The sequence below is a fragment of the Portunus trituberculatus genome, chromosome 41 (genome assembly GCF_017591435.1).
Source record: "Portunus trituberculatus isolate SZX2019 chromosome 41, ASM1759143v1, whole genome shotgun sequence".
In the NCBI taxonomy this organism is placed as follows: Eukaryota; Metazoa; Arthropoda; class Malacostraca; order Decapoda; family Portunidae; genus Portunus; species Portunus trituberculatus.
The window spans coordinates 10,510,159-10,538,078 of record NC_059295.1 but is presented as its reverse complement, the minus strand read 5'-3'; the positions used below and the strand labels follow the sequence as shown (position 1 = coordinate 10,538,078).

General features: G+C 37.6%; 2 protein-coding genes across 3 annotated transcripts in view; both read left to right on the top strand.

Annotated features, from left to right (window-relative positions):
* The window catches only part of LOC123516480 (phenylalanine--tRNA ligase alpha subunit-like), a 42,735-nt gene extending 17,625 nt beyond the window's left edge, over positions 1–25,110 (top strand). For both annotated transcript variants that reach the window (XM_045275823.1, XM_045275824.1), the window contains 6 exons: positions 1,722–1,823; positions 5,111–5,289; positions 6,231–6,373; positions 6,512–6,667; positions 6,979–7,148; positions 24,126–25,110. In XM_045275823.1, coding sequence (XP_045131758.1) covers positions 1,722–1,823; positions 5,111–5,289; positions 6,231–6,373; positions 6,512–6,667; positions 6,979–7,148; positions 24,126–24,330 — 955 coding nt within the window. In that variant the 3' untranslated portion in view covers positions 24,331–25,110. The remainder of the gene's footprint in view (positions 1–1,721; positions 1,824–5,110; positions 5,290–6,230; positions 6,374–6,511; positions 6,668–6,978; positions 7,149–24,125) is intronic.
* An 822-nt stretch (positions 25,111–25,932) lies between these two features.
* Positions 25,933–27,920, top strand: part of LOC123516481 — a 35,310-nt gene continuing 33,322 nt past the window's right edge. Inside the window, 1 exon segment of the mRNA XM_045275825.1 lies at positions 25,933–26,161. Coding sequence (XP_045131760.1) covers positions 26,070–26,161 — 92 coding nt within the window. The 5' untranslated portion in view covers positions 25,933–26,069.

Genomic DNA, 27,920 nt, shown 5'->3' with positions numbered 1-27,920 from the left:
TTAGATGAAGAAGAAAGCCTTGTGCAGCGAGGCCACAGGAGAAGGGGAGGCATGCAGTTAGCAAGATCAGTAGAACAGTTAGCATGAAAATAGTGATAGAAGATAGAAAGATGCAACATTTCGGCAGTGAGAAAGAGGCTGAAGATAGTCAGTCAGAGGAGGGGAGTTGATGTGACAAAAAGGTTTTTGATTCCAGCCTATCTAATAAAACTGTGTGAGTGGAACCCCCTAAACATGCAAAGAATACTCTGTACAAGAACAGATAAGGCCCTTGTACAGAGTTAGCAGTTGTAGGGGAGAGAAACACTGGTGGAGATAACTCAGAATGCCTAACTTTATAGAAGCTGTTTTAGTAAGAGATGAGATGTGAAGTTTCCAGTTTAGATTATGAGTAAAGGACAGACCGAAGATATTCAGTGTAGAAGGAGACTGTTGAAGAATAGTCTAAGTGAGATGATTACAGTCATTTGTGTGAGCAAATCTAAAATTAGATAACTACAGATATGGAGACAGGAAAAATTAGTTTTAACAAGGATTCTCTATGATACAACAGCTAAATAGGTATCAGGACATTTGCTCCCTAATTCTGGTTAACTCTTTACTTATCTTTTAGAAAACCAGCACTCAAGTGATCCTTTTTTTTTTTTTTTTTTTTTTTTTTGACATTGCATTGCCCTTGGCTGGCCTTTTCTCCTGCATAAAAAAAAAAAAGAAAAAAGAAAATCCACCAAATTGAACCTGGGGTCAAGGGGCTGAGAAAGTGGTGTCTTTCTATTTTCAATAAAAAACTGGATGCCCATGTGCCCATGATCTTTGAATCTCTACATTTTTCTGTCATCTTGCTACAGCTGCAATTTCCTGATCAAACTAAAATGAGTTGGTGTTAAGCCTGACACCTGCCCATATTTGTCCATCTTTCCAGTCCTTCAAGTGATACTAGGGATACAAAGTTGCAGCATTGCTTTGTCTTTTTGAAGTAACAAGGTTTCTGTGGATGAGTGGGAAATGACTCTGAACATGCTCACCTGTTCAGTTTTGAGGAACTCTCCTGGGTGTATGTTAATGTCCATATCTTCCCATTTGATGTAAGTCTCTAGTTTGTGTGGTCATCTCACGGTGAGTCTGACTGTAGGTAGTTGTTATGTGCAGTGACACAGTAGGTGTGGAAACTGTTGATTTGGGTTGTGGTATGTTGAGTTGCCTCAGCTTGACCAGCCATTGAATGCTGGATGTTTCTAATATAATCTTGAAGTGTTTTTATGTTATCTGGATTTGTGTTTCTCAGCTGTCATTTTGTCATTTGATGAGCTACAGTCTTATGGCACCTTGTCATAGCCACTATCTGGTGGGGGAGGGAGGGGCTGAGAACATGCTAGATTAAGATGAAATGATTTAATACAAACAACTCTCCACTAGAAGAATTTGCAGGTGATGATAGAGATGAAAAAAGGTATATCTTATTTACAAAGCATAACTTCATTTGAAAGATATTGCATTGTGATAATCAAAGATAAGTTTAATCACAAGGCATATATCTATTTTATAGTGAGAAATTGTTAGAATTTCTCTCTCTCTCTCTCTCTCTCTCTCTCTCTCTCTCTCTCTCTCTCTCTCTCTCTCTCTCTCTCTCTCTCTCTCTCTCTCTCTCTCTCTCTCTCTCTCTCTCTCTCTCTCTCTCTCTCCCCTAATGTCAAGAGGTTCTTTTTTTCTTACTCTCACAGGCCAGCCATGATCATGTACGGCATCAACAGCATCAGAGAACTTGTGGGTCCTCGGGTCAAGATGGAGCTGATCCTTGATAACCCAGTCTGCACCATTGACAAGTAGGCCTTCACCATTACCCTCTTTTTACAGTATTGTATCTTCTGCTGAAGTGGTCCACTTATGTACTACAGTTGTGTTAAGTGCACAGGTCTTAAACACAGTTGCTCCAGTTTAAAACAACATCATATTTGTTGTTTTATCTTTTCTGGGTGCTGTGTGTGCTATGGGGGACTAGAATATATAGGTTACCAGGAATTAGTTGATTCCTTGTGATTTTATTTCAAGTAATGATCATCCAGCGTAGTTGACTTATTGAAAGCCTTTTAAAACAACAATAGTATGTAACTCGTAAAGTCATAAAATGAAAGAAATATTGGCATATTTGTTAATCTGAGGCAAACAAATACTCATTACAGTAGTTGCATATAAACATTTAAATGGACAATTCCCACATAAATTGTCAGTAGTCTCTGCATGAATAACTATCAGTATCTTAATCTTTTACTTGTTCATTGAGCTGCACTTACATTGCCTGGAGAGTATTGATTTTATCCAGCTTAACCAGATTAAGGTGTTATGAAGTATGAAAGAAAGTTCAAAGTTTTTTTTTCATATCTACACTTATCTGGTTGTGAAAAAAAGTTGACTTTTCTTTTAAATGTGAAATCGTGACTTAAACTTTAATTTGTGTATTCACTCATCCATTGGTTTTTTAATGGAAAATTTCTGAGAATTGACCATCACCAGGTAGGAGTGAGTCTCAAGTTGCAAACAATTTTACTTTTTCTTATATTTTTTTATAGAGCCACACTAAATACATATCAGTGCATTTAGCATTTTAAAAATACATCATTACATCTGATTGATAACACAGGTAAGATTGTATTGTATACATGGAAGCAGATACCTTAGGTACTTCTCTCTTGCTTATGGAATATTAGGAGTGTTTTGATCATCCATTGTTTTGAGCAGGTACACTATACAAATGAAACTTATTAATGCCAACAGCATAAATCATAAGTAGCAAGTCTATGCCAGTGAAAATACCAGATGTCGTAGAATAACTTTGTAGTATATAGAAATAACTCTTAATTGGAAATCTGCAACTAGAGTGACTTGGTGAGAATGGTCATAGCTGGTCAAACCAAAACACACTATGTATGCTGCAGATCTGACTGCACATCCTAAACAAGCCTCTAACATGGTCAATAGAACTTTCAATATAACTTACCTAGAGTGGTGGTAGCAACATAGTCATGCTTTATGAATTGCCTGAGACACACATCTGGCCACTACTGGATGCCACTTGTCTCTCTAAACAGCAGCTATCCATTGTTTCCATAATTTAGCATCTCTAGGAAATTTATTGCTGCTATTACCTCTATTTGAATATTGAGGTACACAACACATGATAGCTTAGCTGAAATCTCCTTGACTTCTGATTGAAGTTTGCTTTGGTTTGAACAGCCATGGCCTCTCATCTTCACGATTGCTTCAGCAGTGAGCAGAATGCTTGCATAAAATGACAGTATCCATTTATCACAATGTCACTGACTATGTTTTGTTGGTATTAAGTAGTACCATCACATTTTTATATTTTTGAGTCTGTAAATGAAACAGTTTATAGACTTAACTCTGTTGTACTTGAAAATAGTGATGATCTTCTGCAGATGTCAGTAGAGCATGAAGTTTTATTTACTATCAAAATTATAAATACAGAAAATTCTATGTAGAAATCTACAAAAAGTGCATTGAAAAATGATGGATGCATTTTGTATGCACATGGAAATTATATTAGCAAGATTTTAGATTATATGAATGTAAAGCAGGGCTTGGCTGAGTCTTATGGTGGCTTAGTCTATCAAATTTTCCATTGATGATGCAGAAAGTTATAAAATTATTGATAAAAAAAAAAATTTGAAATTTAAGAGTGGATATACTGCATTCTTTTGTAGTTACCAGAGACGTGCATGTTTGCACTCGCAAGGAAAGTATCTAGATATTAGACTATATTTGAAATAAGTTTTTTTTCCTGTGATTATGAGATAACCTATCCTTGTGGGACATTTTGTGTCTTGGGATTAAAGAAGCTGAATGTATCAGTAAAGTTTCTACTTGAATATTTTTCAACCAGTGCTTGTAAATGTATTGCACTTCTAGAATTGTTTTAGGTCTTGGAAATGATGACAAACTGTGTTCATGTAGTGCCTTGCAAATGGGTGTTTATGTGTTTATTCTAAGGTTATGTATATAGTATTTTATGCTGCTGTTTTCACATGGGTAAGTACAAGAACTAGTAAAACCAGATATTTAATTTTTGTAATGAAGCATGTTAAACATATCCATTGTTCAAGCTCAGAATACATGAAGCAGCTTACTAGTGACTGTTGCCATAATACTTAATGCAGATGAATGATTGTGTGGAAGTACTGGCAGTGAGGGTCTGTACACTGGCCTTATCGAAGCTTTGATGTTTTTTGTAAGGGGCCTTTGTGTATTGGCAGTTTCTCTCTCTCTCTCTCTCTCTCTCTCTCTCTCTCTCTCTCTCTCTCTCTCTCTCTCTCTCTCTCTCTCTCTCTCTCTCTCTCTCTCTCTCTCTCTCTCTCTCTCCCTCTCTCTCATCTAAGGACAATTTTCACGGTTCTAAAGTTACTTATTTTTAATTTTGTTTGAATTTGATATGAATGTTTTAAGTTTTTATGTTGATTCATTGCAAAATTGTTGTATATTTATTAATAAAATTGTTTTTTGCATTCTTATTATTTGATTTATGTCCACCAGGGATTTTAAATACTAATTTCACTAGGAAGCTGCTTCTTGAGCTTTTAAAGTCACATCAGCACAGTTTTCTTTGTTCACAATGGTACATACTCACTAAGTGTTGGCATCTTTGTGTGTGTAAGGTGTCTTCTGCACTGAACTTGTTTATTGTGCCTACCCACACCAGCTTAAGTGTGCCAAGCCACATGTTTGGCAGGGTTAAAGACCTCTCAGCCAGCATGGTTGTTCAAGATGTATATAAAGAGGTTGGTAGGTGTTGCTAGATCTAGTTCAAAACTAGGGCAATCTTGCATGATATGTGAAATGGCTTTTTGATCATTGAATATTCATACTTTCTAAAAGTGATAACCATATTCAACTAAAGTTAAAAAAAAAATTACCTTAGATATTTAATATGAGGAAACAATTTTGTTGTGCTAATTGATACATTGTGAAAAAACACAGTTGCTGTATTGCAGTGTCTTTGAGAAGTGTGTAGTTATTATTTGTAGTGATGACTTATATTGGAATGGGACTTCACTACAGCTGATCAGTATGCACATAGGTAATGAAGCTAAATCACCAGGTTTAGTGGAGAGACTGCTGGAGATCGGTATGGAGTTCCTTCAGTAAATGCTCTGAGCAAGCGACAGGAGCTAATTTTAGAAAAGTTGTCAGCCCTGCAAGCCAAAGTTGCCAGCATTGCCTCAAAAATGGGTGTCACTTTGGAAGGTTCTGTTCACGCTGTCACCACACAACTCACAGGTGAGTCAATCACTAGATTGTTTGGAAAACATTTGAACACTGAATCATAGTGAATGTTTTGTGACCAAGCAAAATGAGATCATTTGGGTCCACCATCAATATAGCATTCTTTTTGTGTTTGTATGAGGATGAAGAAACAGATTAGAAAGGCTGGTTATTCTTTTTTTTTGGTTCTTCAGGTCTTGTGTCAAAATGAGCAAATCATATACTAAGAAATTTTGAAATATAATGGTTAAAAAATTACTATTATCATCTCTTTTAATAATGGTTTTTATAGTCTTAGAAGCTTTATAGAAAGCTTTTGAAATCAAAAGTTATTCCAAATATGAAGGCAAAATATAACAATGTAGTGGGGAAATACCAGAAGCTATAGTATCATGTCTTTTATGATATCATCTTGTATAAATATCCATTTCCAAAGGAGTTCCTGCAACAGAGGAGCAGAAACTCCAAATTACCTTAACTAATGAAATATGAAATGTTAATTTTTTCAGTCTATTATTATTAAGAGCACACACCTTGACATGATGATTTACTTCCACTTTTCACTTCCATCTTGACACTACAAGCAATAAATTATTATATTAATACTGTCCACTAAAGCTTAATTACTATAATGAAAAGTTTTCAGTCTTTCATGATATTATCAATGTAATTAGTGTAAAATAAGACAAGTAGTTGAAAACATGAATAGACAAAAACTGTAAACATGTTAAAAACAAAAATAAGTAGATAATATTTTCAACTATTATAATTAATTATCACATGATCAGGCAGCACTGCCAAATGTATGTATACAATAGTTGTGGCCTATCAAGATTTCCAGAGCACATTTATTATGAATAGTGGGAAGGTGTAGATATTTTTGCATCTCAAATGAAGAAAGATTAACAAGATAAATTGAACCACATTCAATTAACTGTTTACTTATGTTCCCTCAGGTGGTCCTCAGCTTGGGAGCCTTCATGATGTGGTGGTGTATGCAGACCCACGCAGGCCTCCCTATAGCCTTCGGGCGCTGGCAATTGCTCTTTCTGCTCAGTTCCCAATTTGCCTCAAAGTTCATTGCCACTCCACTGTGAAGGTGAGTAATGCCTGCCCAATTATTTTGCAGATATATTTAATCAAAGGTTTCATTCTTTACACAAAATTATGCACAGAATTAAATAACTTTATTCTAAAATATGTGACTAATGTTTGATTTGTAATGTTATGAATGTAGGAGATATCTGAGAAGCTACAGCAGTTCTGGGGATCAGGAGTTGGTGCTGACCGTAGTCAGAGTCAAGTCTGCATCACCCTTGTGTGGAGGCAAGTGGGTGACTCCCCAGCTACTCTTCTTCCCACACTCTCTGTAGCACCCTTGGCTGCCACTCAGGTGAGTTATCACAAAAGTACACTGCTTTTCTTTATATTTAATGAAAATAACTAAGAAAAGAAGGTAAGTGTCTGTTTTGGGCACTTTAATCTGAAATCTAATGAGTTGACAATGTGTCTATGCTTTTGGTTTTACCTAATTCAGTCCTGTAATTTAATTTCTGTGGATTATCCCACCAAAAAGTGAGATATTTTATTGACTTGCAATTTTTTTTTTTTTTTTTTTTAATTACTAATGACAAGAGATGTAAAGTAATGCAAAGAGGTGACCTATCTGTTTGCTACTATGCTAAGAACACGATGCATCCACAGGTATCTGGTGAGCACAATATAGTGAGATACCTGGCCAGACTGATGGAGGCAAGCAATGGAACCAGCTCTCTCCACCTTTATGAGGGAGAGTCTATAAATCAAGCTACATCCACACTGGTGGACTACTTTTTAGATCAATGTCATACAAAGTTGGTCTTGGGTAGTAACAAGTAAGTCACTTGTGTGTGTTTAAGTATGTTGTGCATGTTTTTCTTGCCAAAGACCTCAAGATTAAATTGTATTGTGACTACAGCTGCATGTCATATGTGTTTCTATGCATTCTTTTCCACCTGTTTCTTTCTGGTTGTTTGCACTTTTTTATGCAGTTGGATTTTCTTGTATGCTTGGTAGCATCCAATCAAACAGGAGAAACATTGCCAAAATAGACACATTGCTTTTTTGCCATGTGATGTGTAGATTCTCTAGAGAGAGATTTCCAGCCTATCTCATATATATGGTTACCTTCTATGATATATAGAGAATGTGAACAGACCTAAGGCAGTTATAATCATAGCCAATTATTGACTAATGTGCTTTATCCACTTCCTCTTTGTTTGTCTTTTCTTTTAATCTTAAGTCTTCTGATCAAAGCATTTATCACCTGTAAGGTCTTGTAAGGAAAGTGTCAGCAGATGAGAGAACCTACAGGAACTATAAAACAGAATTGAGTGGAAGTTGCTTAACTTCTAAATCCAACTCTATTACTTATTTATTCGTTTTCTCAAGACTTTCCTTTTTTCATGTCATTTTTGGTTCACAAGCTTCATATTAATGTTTCATTGCATTTACTTTATCCTTTGAATTAGTCTGTCAGTTCGAAGTTACAGTATTGTCTTTGTTGAAATTTTTAGGTATTGAGTATTATGACAAAAATAATGCATTTTGAGGAATTAATGTAAGCGTAGAATACATAGTGTGAGTCCAAAGAGAGGGTTATATGAGGGAATAGTGGTGCCCACTGTACTACATTGCGCTAAAACTTGGAACTTGGAAATAGCAGAGAGAACAAAAACAATGCCTATCTTCTCCATGTCAGCACAAAATAATGACCAAGACCTCATTTAGAGATTGTTCCATGGTTCCTCCTTCCCTAGCTACCACCATATGCTTGCTTAGAGGCTAGCCACCATGGTAACCATTTAGAATATCCAGTCATTTTTTGGTGTTAACACTTGGAGTTACTCCTTCTTCAACTTTGGATAAGTGTTTTTTTTTTTTTTGTACCTTAGCAGGTACAGTACCATTATAAGATTTATGATGAGTGTGGACACCTTTTGAAGACTCAATCTTAAGGTTATGTTGCTTTTATGAAGGAGGGTAGGAAATGGTCTAAGTCATCTAGAGGCTCAGAAAAGAAGCAGCGGTTAGATCATCCTGGTCCCTCCAGTTCCTGGTGGACTTGCCGGTTTGAGGCTTTTGGGTCTGGCATGCTTTTGGTTAAGGCTATCTTAGCTCAGTTTGCTTTCTCCTCTTTCTGAGTCTCCATGTTCTGGTTTCAGAACATAAGAACATAAGAAGAGGGAAGCTGCAAGAGGCCGCCAGGCCTATACGTGCCAGTCCCTGTATGAGCAAAGCTACCTAATTCCATCTATCATCCTCATCCATAAATTTATCTAATCTTCTTTTAAAGCTTCCTATTGACTCAACACTGACTACATGACTACTGACTCCATTCCACTCATCAACCACTGTTTGAAAACCTGTTTCTTCCCATTTCCCTACTAAACCTGAATTTCTCAAGCTTAAAACCCATTATTTTTGGTCCTATCCCCACTACTAATCCTAAGAACTTTGCTCATGTCCCCTTTGTTATAACCCTTACACCACTTCAATACTTCTATCAGGTCTCCTCTTAATCTATATCTCTAAGGAATACTAATTGAGTTTCCTTGGTCTCTCTTCATAGGGAATATCCCTCATCCCCTGTATCTTTTTAGACATTTTTCTTCCACCTTTTGGAGCCGTTGAGGAAGCAGGCCTGTGTGCTGCCTAGCTATCTGGAGTTATTGGGGCCATATGGGTAAATTTACTTTTTGTCCATACCCCTTTATGTAATGGCACCAGCTTCCAGAGCAGTTAGTGGTACTTCTGGTGGGCTGCCACAGAGATACTGCAGAAAATCTGGCTGCTAGTTAGGGCCATCCCTTATCAGTAGAGTTTGGGTGTTGGGTTCTGCCCTGACTTTGGACGTCAGTGTGAGGGTTCCTGGTCAATTCTGCCCCAACAGTAGAAGCTGGGCTGCATGTGACTCAAGTTTTTAGTATGAGCCATTCCTTATCAGTGGAGAATAAGGGACTAGGCTTTCAGGTTCCTCCCTGACATGGGTTGTGAGGGGTACCCCCATAAGATTATGCTCTGACAGAGGTTGTCATGGTGGTCCCAGTAACACAGTGGAGAGTCAGGCTGTTGGGATGAGCCATCCCTCAACAGTAGAGGATATGGGAATGTGTTCTATGGTTCTGCATCTTCAGAGGATGTTGGGGTGTACCTTGATAAGTTATGCCTCAACAAAGGAAGTCAGGATAGGCTCTAGTACCACAGCCAGGTTGTAGGTACATGTTATCCCTTAACCTCACTGGCAGTGAAGGATCAGTCTTGACAAAAGCCACACTCAGGGATGAGACAGTTTGGCAGATAAGATTCCTTCCCCCTTTCTTGAGCTCGTTATGAGGGTAAGGGAGTTCTTGGAACTGCCTAAACCTGTCTCATTCTTACTCACTGCAGACTGGGATTAAGTGCACCTCAGGAAGTTTGCTGCAAGGCCTCATTCCCTTGGTGCTTCCTTATTCTCTCCTAGCTCAAGAGGTCTGCAGGGAACAGGTTGAATGTTCTCTGTGGAACCTCAGTGAAGCTTTGGCCGAACTTTACTTGCCCCAGAGGTGGGGCTTTGAGGTAGATTGAATGCACATCAGAGGGGCCTTCATGTGGGTCTCCCCCCTCTGAATGAAGAACTGCAGCACCTAATGCAGAACAAAGATCTGTTGGTGACCATTCCTTGATGTCTGGCTGTCGAGATAGAGGGACTTTCAAGTGATCTTGTAGACACAGGGATGCAGTGCCAATTTTATAGCTGCCAGAATTTTGTAGGGTGTGACAAAAGAACATTTTCAATACTACTTCTTTGTCTGTCACATTTTGTGTATATGCATTTTCTAATTATCATTATAACTGAAGTAGAATTTTAAGCAAATAAAGGGAAAGAAATCATGTATTACCAACAGTGTTACTAACTTACTAGGAACAAAATTATAAAAATAACAGCAATATTATGTTTAGTTATTTGGATAAATTGGATTCAAATATAAATGGTGATTGTCTGTTTAATGAATTATCTATTTGCTAAAGCCACAAATATCATTGCTGAATATTAGTATCAAAAGTGAGAGAGAGAGAGAGAGAGAGAGAGAGAGAGAGAGAGAGAGAGAGAGAGAGAGAGAGAGATATTCCATATGTTTATAAGCCACTCTCTTTTCGAGAAATGTATCGTCTAATTAGTAATATGTAGACTGTAAGAGTTTATATTTCCTAGCTTCCGTAAGAACCGTGCTAATGATATAGTAGGAAGCGGAACTGCATGCAAGTGTTGACTCCCGCCATCGAGGTCAGGCTGTCAGCGATGAATCAGCCCTGACCTGTACCGTGTCAAGACTTCAGTTACAAATATGTTAAACAATTTCATTGTAAATATGTGAAATGTTTTAATACAGTTATCAAAAACAAGTGTAAATATTACACAGATTATAAAAATCAATGTAAAATGTTCATAGAACTGATATGATTAACAAATAAAAGAAATGAAAATAATTAAAGTATTATATTACTCTAATACTTATTTTACATAAACAAATAAGTATTTGCAAACATTACAAGGAATATTACTGTTAATATTAGTAGTATCACTGATTTTATCAGTAATTTAAAAGGAATTTTTTGAGATCAAGAAAATAAGGAAAAAGTGCAATATAATTCTACAGTTTTTACAAAAATAATATTTTGTAACAAATTATTTTGGTCAGGTTAGAAACTGCATTCATTAACATAATGCTTAAGTGAGAAGACTTTGAATCATAGCTTCTGAAGGTCGGAATTTGAAGCAGCAGCCTTGTAACTTTACAGACTCGGAGATAACAGCCAGTGCTTGGAGTGCTGGCATCTGGAGCCTGTTCCTGATATCTGTTTTAATTAGATTAAGTTTAGAAAATATTCTCTCGGCATCAGTGTTGCTTGTAGGTAATGCCAACACCTGCAATGCGAAAGTAGCAAAGTTCTTAAATTGATACATTCCCTCATTGTCTTTCATTTCCTGTAGTTTAATGTAAAAGTCTATGATATTGTAGTCCTCAGGACACAGTTGGCGTACATTAGGTGTTGTATCTAGATTTCTCCACTCAGCATCAAGATCCTGTATATTTCCACCATAAATTCTAGGGACATGCTTAACAAAATCATATAAGGAAGGCATTAAGTCTCTAGTTTTACTGCCCAACACTGTTTTCGGACACAAAAAAGACGCCATACGCCAAAAAGGAGACTTGAGGTCAAACCTTTTTTGTAGTTGGAAGCACATGGTTATCCTCTCTTCTTCAATAACACTCAACTTCCCCTCTCCTCTACATTAAACACACTCGGTCTATCCTACACTAAAAATCTAAACTGGAAATTTCACATCTCTACTCTTGCTAAATCAGCTTCCAAGAAGTTAGGTGTCCTATGGCGTCTTCGTCCATTTTTCTCTCCCTCCCAGCTGCTTGCTCTGTACAAGGGCCTTATCCGCCCGTGTATGGAGTATGGCTCTCATGTCTGGGGGGGATCCACACACACAGCTTTACTAAACAAGGTGGAATCTAAAGCTTTTCGTCTTATCAACTCTTCTCCTCTAACTGACTGTCTTGATTCTTTAAGTCACCGCCGCAATGTTGCATCTTTATCTGTCTTCTACCGCTGTTTTCATGCTGTCTGCTCTTCTGAACTTGCTAACTGCATGCCTTCCCCCCTCCTGCGGCCTCGCTGCACAAGACTCTCTACTTCTTCTCATCCCTATTCTGTCCATCTTCCTAATGCAAGAGTTAACCAGTATCTTCACTCCTTCATTCCCTACACTGGTAAACTCTGGAACTCTCTACCTGTGTCTGTATTTCCACCTGCCTATGACTTAAACTCTTTCAAAAGAGGAGTGTCAAGACACCTCTTACGTTAACTGGACCCTCCTTTTAGATTTTTTTTGTTTTTTCTCTTTCTACTTTCTTCTTAACAGGGCCTGGCAACCAGCGGGATTTTTTTTTCCAACACTTTGTTTGCCCTTGGCCAGTGCCCTTGTAATGTAAAAAAAAAAAAAAAAAAAAAAAAAAAAAATGAATTCACAACAGCGTGATTGGACATCTTTAACCATACCTTGATTTTGAAGGTATACTTCTGTCTGAAGAAGGTCGTGCACAGCTGGTCCTAGATAGATCTGGTTTACTGGTTTATGGTTACTGCTTAGATTTGGATCTAGTGCCATAGACACAGCCTTATCCACAGCCTGACTTCGGCAGAAGTAACGTAGCAGGTTATTGTAAAGTTGATTTATCTGGTCATAGAGCAAATGGATAGTTGGACCGTCCCGTTGAAACATGAGGTTCAACCTTGAGAAAGATGGGAGTATGAAATTTAAAAAATTTAAGTACAGGAATACAGATGGGTCATTCAGATCTTTTAAAATGTACTCCACCGACTTCAACCTCTCCTCTGCTACATTATTTTTTAAATACAATTTCAATGCCTCCACTGTTCTAGAATTCGGTCAACTGCCTGATGAAGGGAAAGCCACCTGGTCTGGCATGCATGCAATATTTTATGGGGTTTTAATTCAAGGAATTGTTGGGCCTATTTGAAACTATGCTTCCTTTTGGCGCTGTGGGAGAAGTAGGTGTACACATTTCTTACCAAATCTTCACAATGTCTTGGTAAAGTTTTGGCAGCCTCTGAAGCACACAAGTGGCAAATACATTTGAATATTGTGATCCCTGGCATTGCGTCCCTTAATCGGCTGCTAAGGGAATTACATTCTCCGATGATATTTGCAGCCCCATCTGCAGTAAACCCAACAAAATTATCCAAAGGAATTTCATGAGAGGTAAATGTTTTCATTAATAATTCAAAAAGGTTTTCCCCGGTTGAGCCTAGACATTCCTTGTTGTCATCATACATATCAATCAGTTCCAATATCCCAGTTTGAATAACCTTTGTGTCAGGATCATAATATTTAACAAGAACTGTGAGACATTTAGTTGTGCTGACATCCGTTGACTCATCTACAATGACTGAAAACTTGTGCTGTTTCAATTTGTTAACTAATTCAGCAGTAACACATTTACTCAGCTTTCTTGTTAAATTAGTGCATTTTGTCTTCTTCATACCATCCTAATAAATTTTTTTGTCATTTACTTTTAACAGAAAACAGCGTGTTGTAGGTGGTAAACAATCATAATTTTCTAAATAGATGCTAACTATTAAAACTTTAGCTAGTATAGGATTACAGTATAACATGCACAGTGCATAATACAACTATGAATAACACGTACATGTATCACATATATGCTTTTGCAACTATCATAGCTAAGAACACGATTCAGTGCTTTTCTTTATGAGCTGGCCACACAATCACAGGAAGGCAAAATCCACCAGAGGTGGATGGTTGTCTTGGTACACCGGTGTACCAAGACAAAACGGCAACGCTGGCTGACATTACTTCAAAAGGAGTTGGACCACAGGCCTAGACGTATGTACAGGGGGAGAGGGGGCCATAGGTTCTCCTATCTCCAAAGGAAATAAGTGTTAGACCACATATAGTTAATTAATGAACAACGAGAGATGGAACCAAGTAGCCCTGCCAGACGCATGACGGAACCAAAACATACGCCGAGTGGGAACCAACGCATTATAGAAACCCCTATAGGTTTAAGAAAACTGACTGATGATATTATGGATAAGGATTTCTCGGGTTTCCGGGATGAAAGAAGTAATATGAGAAGACTTGTTAATGTAGAAAGAGAATTAAGATACATGAAGGAGGTGATGACCAGTCTTATGGATAAACAAGACCGACTGCTTGCAGAAAACACAGCCCTGAAAGTAAGAGTAACTGAATGTGAGAAAGTATGTGAAATAAACCAAGAATTGAAAGAGGAGATTCTAGAAATAAGGAAACAAAATGACATTCTTAAAACATGTCAAAATTATGAAAGCTCTCTAAAGAACTTGCAGGAAAAAGTGCAGCACGGGATTACAGACAGAGTAGTAGGTGGTGTAGGTGATAACAAGTTGAAAGAATAAAGAAATGAATGAAAACAAGAGCAAGAAGAGGAAAAAGTCAAATTTTCAGAAGTGGTAAGGAGGCAAATTCAGGAGAACACCAAAGTTGCTGTAATAGAGGTTATCAAGGAGAAGGAAGATTTAGTGCGAGATGCAGTGGACAAGAAAAAAAAAAGCTTTGTGATTTATGGGATGAGAGAAAAGAAAAATCCAAATAAATTCACAAGAGAACGTGAAGAAAGGGAAATGGCCAAAACAGTTATCAAACGAGTACAAGACAGCACACAAGAATTTGAGCAGGAGGTAGAGGAAGTGATTAGACTGGGAAGGTACAGTGAAGGAGGAAAGAGACCAATGAAGGTAAAAATGAGATCTCAAGTGGCTGTAGAGGAAATTATGGCTAGAAAAGGGAAGCTGGCCGATGATGTCGATCACAAGGAAATATGGATAAAAAGAGATATGAACATAGAGGAAAGGGAAAAAGAGAAAGTGCTAAGAAGTGAAGCTAAGGAAAACACGAGAAAAGGACAGAGATAGAGAAGAAGAATTTTTACTGGAGGGTTCTGGACATGAGAGTAAAGAAGTGGTACCTAAGGAAAAAAAGAGGAAGTCGTGGAGGAGGCAATAAATTAAGAGTGACTTATACTAACATAGATGGTTTGTTATCAAGTATATTGGAAGTAAGGGATTATTTGAAAGAGAAAAAGCCAGATGTAATGTGTATTGTTGAAACAAAACTGAAAAAAGAGATCCATGTCAACTTTAAAGAGGAAGGATATAATACCTGGAGGAGGGACAGGAAGGATAAAGGGGAGGAGGAGTGCTAATAATGGTTCATGATAACATATGTGTGGAGGATGTGCAATGTGGAGAGGATAAAGTGGAAGTATTGGGAGTAACAATCAGAACAGAAGATTTGAAGAAAAGAAAAATTATACTTACATATGTTCCACCAAAGACTAATACATGGGGATCAGAAGAGCATAAAGATATGCAAAGAGAGGCGATAAAGTGCCTAGATAACATGATAAGAAGAGATAGAAGAATACTCTTAGTTGGAGACTTTAACTGTAAAAAAATAAACTGGAGAGAGATGGAAGTAATGGAAAATGCTGGGCAGTGGAGTGAGAAAGTGTTACAGCTAACTATGGTTAATACAATGGACCAGTGGGTGGAGGAGTCCACAAGGTACACGGGGGAAGAAGAATCGTTGCTTGACTTAGTCTTCACAAAGAAACCAGAGTCCCCTCCAATCATACAATACCTTAGCCCAATGGGGAAAAGTGATGATGATCATGTGACAGTAGAGATACAAATGCAGGAGGAAGACAAGATAAGTTACAGAGAGGACTATAAAGGAGAAATTAAATTATGCAAGAGCAGATTTTGAAAAATTAAGGAGTTATTTTACTGATATTCAGTTGAGTAATATTATGTGCAGGAAGACTGTACAAGAGAAATATGATATATTCTTACAAAAATACTATGGAGTAAAAAAGTTTGTTCCTGTTTATAAATTTCAGAAAAAAATACATGGTACAATGCTAGATGCTTACAAGCAAAAAAGGCAAAGGATAAAGCAAGGAAGAAACTTTTAAAGCAGGGAAATGACTATAATAGTCGGCAGTACAAAGATACTAGTAATGAATGTATTAAAGTAAGGAGAGAGGAAGAAAGAAAGTTTGAGAAAGATGTAGTGGATAAAAGCAAGGAGGAACCCAAACTTTTCTACAAGTTTATAAATGGCAAAATAAAGATTAAGGAAACAGTTGAAAAAATAATTAAAGAAGGAAAGACATACCAAACAGAGAAAGAAATGTGTGAAATAATGAATGAAAGCTTCAAAACGGTATTCACTGAAGATGATTTCACAGAACCTAATAGGACATTGAATTGCCAAGGATTACAGGAGATTGCAGTGCACAAAGAGGATATTGGAAGATTACTGGACAGGTTGGAAGTCAGAAAAGCAATGGGGCCAGATGGTGTATCAGGCTGGGTGTTAAAAGAATGTAAAGAGCAATTACTGGATCCAATTTGGGAAATAATTCAAAGTTCAATAAATGAAGGGAAAGTTCCACAAGAGTGGAAGAGAACCAATGTAATACCGATATTTAAAGGAGGAAAGGCAACTGAACCACTAAACTACAGACCAGTGTCACTTACAAGTGTTGTAGGAAGTTATGTGAAGTAATTATCAAACAAAAGTGGGTTAAATTTCTAGAAGAGGAGCAAGTCATATCGAACAGACAATTTGGATTCAGGACAGGGCGGTCATGTGTATCAAATTTAATAAGCTTCTACTCCAGAGTTATTGCAGGACTTGAAAACAGAGATGGATGGGTAGACACAGTATACCTGGACATTAAAAAGGCATTTGATAAAGTCCCTCACGGAAGACTTCTTTGGAAACTAGAGAACATAGGAGGACTGCGTGGAACCTTGCTCGAATGGACAAGAGATTATTTGAAGGATAGGGAAATGAGAACTGTGATCAGAGATACATACTCATCTTGGAGTAAAGTAACTACCGGAGTGCCACAAGGGTCAGTGTTAGCACCCATCATGTTTCAAGTTTATGTAAACGACATTCACATTGGGTTAAACAGCTATGTGAATTTATTCGGTGATGATGCAAAGTTGCTAAAAGTTATCAAAACCAGAGAGAACTGTCTACTGTCACAGAAAGATTTAAACAAGATCTATGAATGGAGCAAGAAGTGGAAATTGGAGTTTAACCCGAAAAGTCCGACAGGCCTTAAATACGGCTGCACAGCACACTTCCGACAGTCCTTAAATGGGGCAGCTACTTTGAGCGCTAATAAAAACTGTGCTAGCATTGGTAGCGCTGCTATATTTGGTCATGACATAGGCCTATGGTAGTACTGTCGGCTCCCAGGAAGCACACTGCTCTAGCCAGCTAGTCTCCTGCAATTTTCTGTGAGGTGCGTGAGTGTGTGATGATAATTATTTATGTATTTACTTATTTAAGGAACTATTATTTACAACTATGGCTACTGGTGCTAAGAGGAAGCTAAAGTTTAGTGATAAAAGTGATAGACAAGGCGGGACAAGACGCAAAATGCACAGGTTGGAGGTAGATCCCGACCCGCTATTGTGACAACATCGTCACCCACGCCTGATAAAAACATACGTAACTATAATCAGCCAATATGAGTGAAAACACGAAAAACATGTGAAAACACATAAAAACATGAGCAGTGCCTTACATTATGTAAGAATACACATAAAAGCACCTCCCCCGAGTTGCCGCTACCACAATCTTCTCCAATTATCGGTTATTATTCTTAGACAACCATAGACTTGTAGGATGATGCATTGTCATGTCTACTAACAGCAGATTTTTTTCCAGAGTAATTTATAAGAGTTGATTTTTTTATGATAATTGCGGTAATGGGAGGGTGCGAATTTTGCGGCCATCGGTCTTAGCGGGTTAATGCCAAGAAATGTCACATAATGGAACTAGGAAAGAGTAAGAGAAGACCAGTATGAAACTATATAATGGGACAAGAGCAAATAACGAAGACAAATGAGGAAAAAGATCTTGGAGTGATTATACAAGAAAATCTGAACCCTGATAAACACATAAGCAAGATATTTGGACTATCATATAAGATGTTGACTAATATAAGAGTGGCATTTCATTACATGGATAAAGATACGATGAAAAAAATCATCACAAACATGATACACCCCAGGCTGGAATATGCAGCAGTGGTATGTCTCCGAGCTCTAAAAAAGATATAAGAAAACTGGAAAGGATACAGAAGATTGCTACAAAGATGGTGCCGGAATTAAAGGACCTCACATATGAAGAACGACTGAAGGAAATGGGACTGCCAACCTTACAGGATAGAAGAGAACGTGGGAACCTAATAACAATGTATAAGATAGTAAATGATATTGAAAAAATAGACAAAGAAGACCTGGTGCTGTTGGTGGAAGGAGATGGAAGGACAAGAGGACATGAAAAGATCAGGATAAGGCAGTGTGTGAAGGATGTTGTAAAATACAGTTTTCCACACAGAACAGTGGAAAAATGGAATGCATTGGATAAGGAAATTGTCGCAGCACATAGTGTACATAACTTTAAAGAAAAACTAGATAAATGGAGATATGGAGACAGGACACTATGAGCCCCACTCGAACCCTGTACAATACAACTAGGTACTATGATGGAATTATAGATAAGAAAAACTGTTTCATCAAGTAAGAGAGCAGAGCCACAGTTCACCTTAAAGTGATATCTTCATCTCATACCAAAGGCGTAGTGGATTAGGTGGTGAGCGTGGGAGCGGGCAGACGTCCTTGCGTAGGTTCCAATCCCACCATGTACCGTCTTGAAGCTTTGTCTTTCGTCAAGTGGTTTAAAGTTACCATCATGTGCCACAATGATACCCAGGTTCTATAGGTGTAGGTGTAAATGCCTTACACCAAAGATGCCCTGGGGTGGTGATACAGACCCTAATATGGTTACCACTATAAATAAAATTGCCTGCGCCGCTAATGGGTGGAGGCGGGTCAGCGCTTCCCATTCTCTCAAGTATACCTACAGGCGCTATTGGCTAAAAAAATAAATAAATAAATAAAAAAAAAAAAAAAAATATATATATATATATATATATATATATATATATATATATATATATATATATATATATATATATATATATATTGGCATTAATATGAACTTCTTACTGAAAAACGAGTTAGATTGAGGTTATAGAATTGATATAGGAGCTGGTTCAGCAACTGACTTAGCCCTTAAGAGGTCAGCCACGTACAGTACATGTATGTATGTAGAGTCTTTGCTTACTATCTGTGGTCAATCACGTAGAAGTACATTCGCCCCTTTCTCGCTTTCTACGCGTTTGAAATTCCCTCCAGCTTCAGTATTTATGTTCTTTGAAGTGTCTAGCATATATTAGCACAGTTTCCCTCTATTCTGACATGGGTTAGTCACCCCCCTCCCCAACCCCTCCCTGCAGCCCCACCTTGACGCTACCAAATTAACGGATACACTCGGTATTACTGTCATGAGTGTGATGTCGCTCTATGCATTGAGCCTTGTTTTGAAGAATATCACACCCTGCTACAATATTAAAATGCTTAGATACTGAAAGAAACAATAATAAACAATGTATTGTGTAAACTGCTCCAATTTAGTAAATTATTTTTTACATTATATATATGTACAGTATTTACAAATGTTTTTTGCATTTTTCATTTCATAAAACATGGGTTAATTTATGAATATGTAACCATTAAACACATATCTCGTAGGAAAAAAATATTGATAAAACTATGAAAAAAAAAAAAAGCCTCGCTCAGAAGTCGTACGTCTGGCAGCATCACTGACCGAGCTAAATTTAAAGCTCCAGTGGGACATTTAAAAATGGCGACTTAGAACTTTAACACTTATTTTAACTTTTCTATGCCTCTTTTGAGTTATATGGAATAAGAAAAGAAAATGGAATTTTTTGGTGAACTGGACGAGTATTGGGGACGTCAATCAATGCTGATCTCTTATGAGTTAAGAGACATACTCACTCTGTAAGGTCAGCATCGTTTGTGTATGTGTGTGTGTGTGATTCACTGTTTGATCTGCTGCTGTCTCTGATGAAACAACCAGACGTTACTCTACGGAATGAGCTCAGAGCTCATTATTTCCGATCTTCCGATAGGCCTGAGACCAGGCACACACCACACACCAGGTGAACAAGGTAACAACTCCTTGATTTACATCCCGTACCTACTCACTGCTAGGTGAACAGGGGCTACACGTGAAAGGAGACACACCCAAATATCTCCACCCGGCCGGGGAATCAAACTGGCTTGTGAAGCCAGCGCTCTAACCACTGAGCTACTGGGCCGTGTGTGTGTGTGTGTGTGTGTGTGTGTGTGTGTGTGTGTGTGTGTGTGTAATTCATCTCGGTCGTCTGCTGGTCACCCAGCCAGTCTTCCCCATTACGGAGCGAGCTCAGAGTTCATAAACCGATCTTTGGGTAGGATTGAAACCACATCACACACAACACACACCGAGAAAGCGAGGCCACAACCCCTCGAGTTACATCCCGTACCTATTTACTACTAGGTGAACAGGGGCCACACAATAAGAGGCTTGCCCATTTGCCTCACCGCTTCCCAGGACTTGAACCCGGCCCTCTCGATTGTGAGTCAAGCGTGCATCCGTGCAAACCACTACACTACGCGGTGTGTATTTACCTATTTGTGTATTACAGGGCCCGAGCTAAGCTCTCTGTGTCCTGTCTCCTTGTCTACTCCTGTCATATCTCTCTTTCATCTGATTGACACACCGCGTCAACAACATCACTGCTCAGTTTATTCCACTTATCAATACTACAATGTGGGAAACTGTACTTCCTCACGTCATTTAAACAGATGTCTTTTATTAGTTTTTTCCATGTCCTCGGAGATGATTACTTGTGGTCATCTTTATCAATTCTCTGTCCAATGTGTCAATCTTGTTCACCAATTTATACATAGTTATCATGTCACCCCTTGTTCTTCTCTTTTCTAATGTGGTCAACCCCAGCTCCCTTAGTCTTTCCTCATAGTCTAACTCCTTGAATCCTGGTACCATCCTTGTTGCCAGCCTTTGTACCCTTTCCACCTTCTTCACATTTTTCTTCATGTGTGGTGACCAGACACAAGCTGCATATTCTAACTGGGGTCTTATTAAAGTGCATAGTATCTTCTTCATCATTCCTTCATCTAGGTAGTGGAATGCAAGACCAATATTTTGAAGCATGTTACAGGTTGAACCCCGCTTTAACCACGTTTAAATCCCGTGTTTAACGGCAAAATTTCCGTGGGAACATAGTGTTGTCTTTAACGGCATTTCGGCATTTACCGCATCGCTAGTACCGATTCCGCCGCACCGATGTACCGCTGGTGTGCCGCTCAACCCACGTGCAGTTTCCGCCACATTCTTTATTTCCAGACAGCATAGAGAGAACACGTATTCGTTTACTTTTCGTTTTCTCCTAACCTAACTTTTTATTTTCTATTATTTTCTTATATTTTTAGTATTTATCGGCTTTAACGGCAAAATCGATTTAACGGCAACGCAAATCAATTTTTGCCGTTAAATCGGGGTTCAACCTGTATATGTTTTAAAAAATATCTTGTTTGTGTTTCTCCGGTGACAGAGTGTTTTGCACGGTTACTCCTAAGTCTCTCTCCTCATTGGTCTCTTCAATTTTCTCATCACCCGGCCTGTAATCCTTGATTGGTCTGTATCTACTTCTTCCCATTTTCATAACATGGCTCTTGTTTATATTAAATTCCATCTGCCACTCTTTACTCCACTCATATATTTTATCAAGATCTTCCTGTAACTTGTTACAATCTTCCACATTCTTTACTCTCCTCATAATTTTAGTATCGTCCAAAAACATATTCATGTAACTGTCAATTCCTACTGGCATATCATTAACATAAATAAAAAACATGATGGGACCAAGCACTGACCCTTGTGGAACTCCACTGGTTACCTTTTTCCACTCTGACTTCTTTCCTTTCACCACTGTTCGCATTTCTCTTCCCACTAAGTAATTTTCCATCCATTTTGCTAGTTTATCACTTACTCCTCCAATCTTCTTTAGTTTCCACATCAGTCTATTGTGTGGCACTTTATCAAAGGCCTTTCTCAAGTCCAGGTAAATAGCATCCACCCATCCCTCTCTATGTTGTAGTATGTCAGTCACTCTTGAATAAAAACATAATAAATTGGATACGCACGATCTTCCTTTTCTGAAACCAAACTGCCTTTCACTCAGAATGTTTTCACTTTCTAGATACTCACTCCACTTTGCTTTAATTACTTCTTCACATACCTTGCACAATATACTAGTCAACGATACTGGTCTGTAATTTAACGGTTCCATTCTACTTCCATTCTTATATATAGGCACAATGTCAGCTCTTTTCCACTCTTTCGGGACTATTCCTGTTCGTATGGAGGTTTCCACAATATCAAATATGGGGTTCAACAATTGATCTTTACATTCTTTCAGCAACCTCCCAGATATGCCATCAGGCCCCATTGATTTATTAATATCCAAGTTACTTATAATTTTCCTTATATCTTCTTTTAGTAACCATGATGTCCTGCATTTGCTTTATTTCCGTAGGCCTTTCTCCTGTAAAATGCTCCTCCTTTGTAAACACTGCAAAAGTTGTCATTCAGTATTTCAGCTATATCTCTAGCATCCTCATATACTTCTTCCCCAACTTTTACTTTTCTATTGCATTCCTTTTATTTAGTTTTCCATTTATGAATTTGTAAAACATTTTAGGGTCACTATCACAGTTTTCCACCACTCTCTGTTCATATTCCTTTTGTGCTGTTCTCCTTACTTCAACATATCTATTCCTTGCTGTTTTGTAGACTTCTCTTGATAATACTTCACTGTTTTTCTTAAGTTTCTTCCATGCCTTTTCTTTGTTCTTTTTTGCTTCTTCACAATTTCCATTAAACCACTGCTTATTATTTAAAGTCCTCATTCTGTGATATGGCACAAATTTCTTCACAGCAGAGTTATATAAATCCATAAATTTATCATATTTCAATTGCATATCCACTTCCTGGTACACCACAGACCAGTCAGTTTCATTAAAGAACTCTCTTATATGGTTATAATTTCCCCTGCCATAATTTAATGTGTGTGTGTGTGTGTGTGTGTGTGAAATGACGTGATACAAATTGAGTTAAATTTTGCTCGAACGTTGGTTATTATATTCTTTGAGTTCGTTTAGAAAATTGAGAAAAAAAGTGCCGTTTCCTGACATGTAGACTAGAATGTTTAAGAAAACAGATGTCATTACCATTATTGAAGTGAAGAGTGAAGCAACAGCTTTGTCTGACCTTGGCCTATATCACTTATTTATCATTACAAGGTCTAGTAAGCACACTTTTATTCCATCATCATGTCCTTTATTCATTTATCTCCAAAGGTAATGTAACTTTTTTTTGCTGGCTCATCCTTTAGAGAGAGAGAGAGAGAGAGAGGGGATGATGATGGAAAAAAAAAAATCTAAAGATACGATATTTTCATCCATTTCTGAATGTTCCTAAGAGGATGGACATAGCAGAGAGGCCTCCATTCCTTCCTTTCTGATAATTACAATTGTAGACTACATTATGAACACAGCTCTCCATATATTGTTTCGTTTTCATCTTTCAATAAATAGATAAATTAATTAATATAAATATATTATATATATATATATATATATATATATATATATATATATATATATATATATATATATATATATATATATATATATATATATATATATATATATATATATATATATATATATATATATATATATATATATATATATATATATATATATATATATATATGTATATATATATATATATATATATATATATATATATATATATATATATATATATATATATATATATATATATATATATATATATATATATCATGATTGGCAAACAAAACTACGTAATTGATCATAATTATATACTACACACCCGCCAATCAACACCACAGCTGTGAATGGCGGATGGCGGATGGATGCCAGCTGTGTGTGTGTACTGTACCGGTGCACCCATGGAGATCGTGATTCAAGACCTTTTTTGTGTTGTAATGATCGTAGTTCCTTGACCGATAGATATGTGGGTGCTTCGATCTCAAGGTTAATAAGTCCTGGGCTGATAAAGCAATGACCTAGATATTAGATGAGCTAATCTATCTTACATCTCACATAATGTAGTTGAAAGTAATATTTCAAGGTGACTTTTTTTTTCTTTTCTTTTCTTTTTCCAGGGAGCGGGCGGCATACTTGCGGGACATGGACAAAGGGCTGGGATCGGGATCCCAGGAATTCCTTGCTGGAGCCTCACTTACTGTGGCGGACCTCCTGCTTTTGTCATGCCTGTTGCAGCTACGTTTGTTAGAATCAGCGCCTCCCAGAGTGCAGCAATGGAGTAAACTCTGCTTAACACACCAGTTATGTAAAAACTTTATTTAGTGTCTCTTACAAATTGTTAAGAGCAGTTATCTGTGATGATGCGTATCATAACTATTTCGTGTAAACTACATGTAGCCAGACTGTGATCACATGACATACACTGCAAAATATAAAAATAACGGTATTTAAAAGTCCTGGTGTTTTGCTGTAGTAACATTTATCCTAGTTTATTATCACATTCAGATAGTCTCTCATCTCCAAATTGTATGTTATCACGATAGCGTTCTATGGTTGAATACCTCACTAACAAATATAGGTATTATGTACTATATAATTATGAACTCAACTCACACTGTCAGAAAATTGCTCAGTGAACATGTAAGTGTTTGGTCACAATTGATGCTTCCAAGACAATTAGTGGGAATAAAGTAAAGGTCATTCATTAGTGTACTGTAAATGAGAATGACAACTACGGCAGAGATATACCGGAACGTGCCAAGTATGTAACTTTCCCTCAGCAGTAAATACATAGTTATTTCATTTGAAAATTAATAGCAGAATATGTGAATTGTCATGCAGTGGCTCGCGGCACGGGTTGTGCAGTGACGACGATGGTGTGAAGTTCTTTCTCTCATCCGTCACACCTCCACAACCTCCTTACTGTCACCATGGTGGAGCTGTATTCTTCACTCTTCATTATTTATTTATTTTGAAAATTTATTTTATTGTATTTATTTTGCAGGTGTAGGGATTATTTCTTGTTTTTATCATGAAAATACCCGTGCACTAAGTAACAAAAAATAAATGGTTTATATCGAAATAAAGTGCTGCTCAATTATACTAAACTTGATTTTATTAAGATCCTTGTATAAACGTGTTATTTGAATTCTTGTTAGGGGATATTATGAATAATAGGGTAAATCCACACGGTTTTAACTGGCTATTTATAGCCACTCTCCCAGGCAGACTGGCAGGCCAGAAATGTCGTGCTAGGATCTGTGTTGTTACGTCACTGTGATGTCAGAAGACATGACGTCACGGTAAGCTGTGGTGGAGAGTGTGGCAGAGGGCAGCACTGCTCCCACAACAACAACAGATTTCCCTCCCCTGAAAAAAACGCGCATATTATTTTGTAGTCGTAAGTACAGTTTTATTCCCATTGATCAGATGTGAACTCATGCCTGGCCCAACAAACCCATGCGAATGAGTGTTGCGTCAGGCTCCGAGTTAGTGCAGCCAGCCTGTGTGACTCATGGCCTTGAGTCCCGCGTGAATTAGGAATACTTGGTGGAGCGCAACATTTATCTACGTACTGTGTGACCTTGCCTGGCATTTATTTTCATTACGGTTAAAGTGTCGACTGGCTGTAGTTGTGTCAATAAACGGCCTTGAAGGATGTCAAAGTGCGTAGCTTGACGTGTTAAAAGTAGTTAGTCGACGTGTCCCTCGCCCTCCACCCAGCAGGGAACGAGAGGAGGAGCAAGGAGGCTATTAATAACTCCCTTTTTACGCAAGTAGTCCAGCAGGTGAGATGTCGTCACGGGACCTTTTGGCTACACAACCAGTCCCACGCTTTCTTGTGCTTGTTTTATTGTTAGAAGAGAGAGGAAAATTAATGATGAGGAGCAGGAGGAGGAGGAGCCAAGACCTTGAGCCAAACCTAGACATTCTCCGCTTCCCTCTTCTACATAGAGACAGAAATACTACCCTCTCCTGTCTTCTCCCCACTCCTCTGCTGCATATTCTCTTCTACACAACTTACCCCATCGCCTCTACTGTCTGTTCTCTTAATTGGAGGGATGGGGGTGAAAAAAACACCACCCATTCATGCAGAAAATCAGCAATTATTGACTCCTGGTCTTGGTAGAGAAAATGTGGAGATCAAAGAAAAGTAAGTGAAATGTCTGGTCTAAGATTTTTTATAATTTTTAGAATGTGTGAGTGTGTGTGTGTGTGTGGGGAGGAGCACTTGTGGTAGTAGTTGTGCCAGTTCTCTCTGGCTATGTGACTAGAGCAGGATGATGCAGTGTGGACTGTGAAGTCGGAAGTACTAACAATTAGCCAGTATAAGTGACTGATAAGAATTACATTGGTTTAAAGTAGGAAGGTGAAGATGTCGTATGCTCAAAGGAGAGGAGAGGGAACAAGAAGGTAAGGCTGGCTTATGTAAAATAGGCCTAAAAAGAAGTCAGTTAAATGAGACACACCACTCTAAATGCCGATGAAATCAAATCAGTTATACTTGCTCAGAACATAATATAGAATTAAATAGAATATTTCATGCCTGGTGAATTCTTAATTGACATACATACTTAAAGCAGTAGCTCATGATGTACACAACTATTGTATGATGTTCAGATAACACCAGTAGAATTCCAAGCACACTAACAGTAAACAATTTCTGAGAATCACATTCTGATCACTGTGGAGGCATGCCTTTCATAGATTTCCTGTTCAAGTCTTATCTTTATCAAACCTTGGCATTGGGCTCATTTCGAGATTAGTTTTTTTTTTTTATACTGGGTGATAAAGGTGAAGACGAAACACTTCACACTTCTTATGTTGAGAAGTGTGTCAGGCTAATGTGGTTAATGTGGATGCAAGATCCTCTCAGTTGTATTTGAGCCTCAGGTCCTGGTGGTCAGTAGTACAGGGAGGTGTTGCTAAAGAGTACAGTCACTACAAGAGGTGAGAATACCATGGTGTTGTGTAGGATAACTTCTGTAATGATGTAGTTTGCCTTCTAGAATCTCATACAATTAAATTTTCATATTGATTTTGTTGTGGCATGTTAATGCTTCATTAATGTTGTGTATATGTGCTTTGTACAATTGAAAGTACATATGTGGTTTAGTTCATAATGTAAGAGACTTAAAGCCAGCATTATCAGTAATATGATAAAAAGGGAGAGATAACAACAGAGAAAGGGAGACATATCACCCAGTATGTTCAGTGTTTCTTTCCCCAGGGTGCAGGAGTCCTTAATACCTAGGAGTAAGTGAGTTAAGAAGTTGATAAAGGAGTGAGGAAATAAAGTAGTGATGTTTGTCTCAGTCATCATGTTGCAGTATGCATTGTTGTTGGGATGCTTCATCTAAGTGACCTTCAGAGTGAAGTTTTTATTGCCAGGAAGACAGGATCAGTGTAGGAAGAGCATAGAAAAGTACATCACATCAAAGTAAATAGTTCACCAATAAATGATAAATAATTATTTTGACAATAATTTCATTCCATTTTCAAAGTGCATAGCTATCCAAGAACTTTTTTTTGTATCTGCTTTTAATGAAGTTCTAGCATACATGTTTATATACATATTTATGATATTGTATATACTGGTTTATATATGTGAATTCTATGAATCATGAGTTGAACTTTCAGTGTTGTACTGTAGACGTGATGCTTGGTGGAATCCTTTGTAGCAGATATACTTTTTGAGGATTTGATTCAGTTTGTATATTTTCTGGCATCTGGCTTTTCTTTTTTTTATGAGTGTGTGTTTATTTAGATATTAGAGGATTATCATATAGAATGACATGGAATGACAAGTTTGACTAAGACAAAAAAAAAATCAAAGTGGTTAGCTATGTAATGTTTATATATTTATCAATCTTTATACATATAATGTAAATATATATTATGTTAAAAAGTTG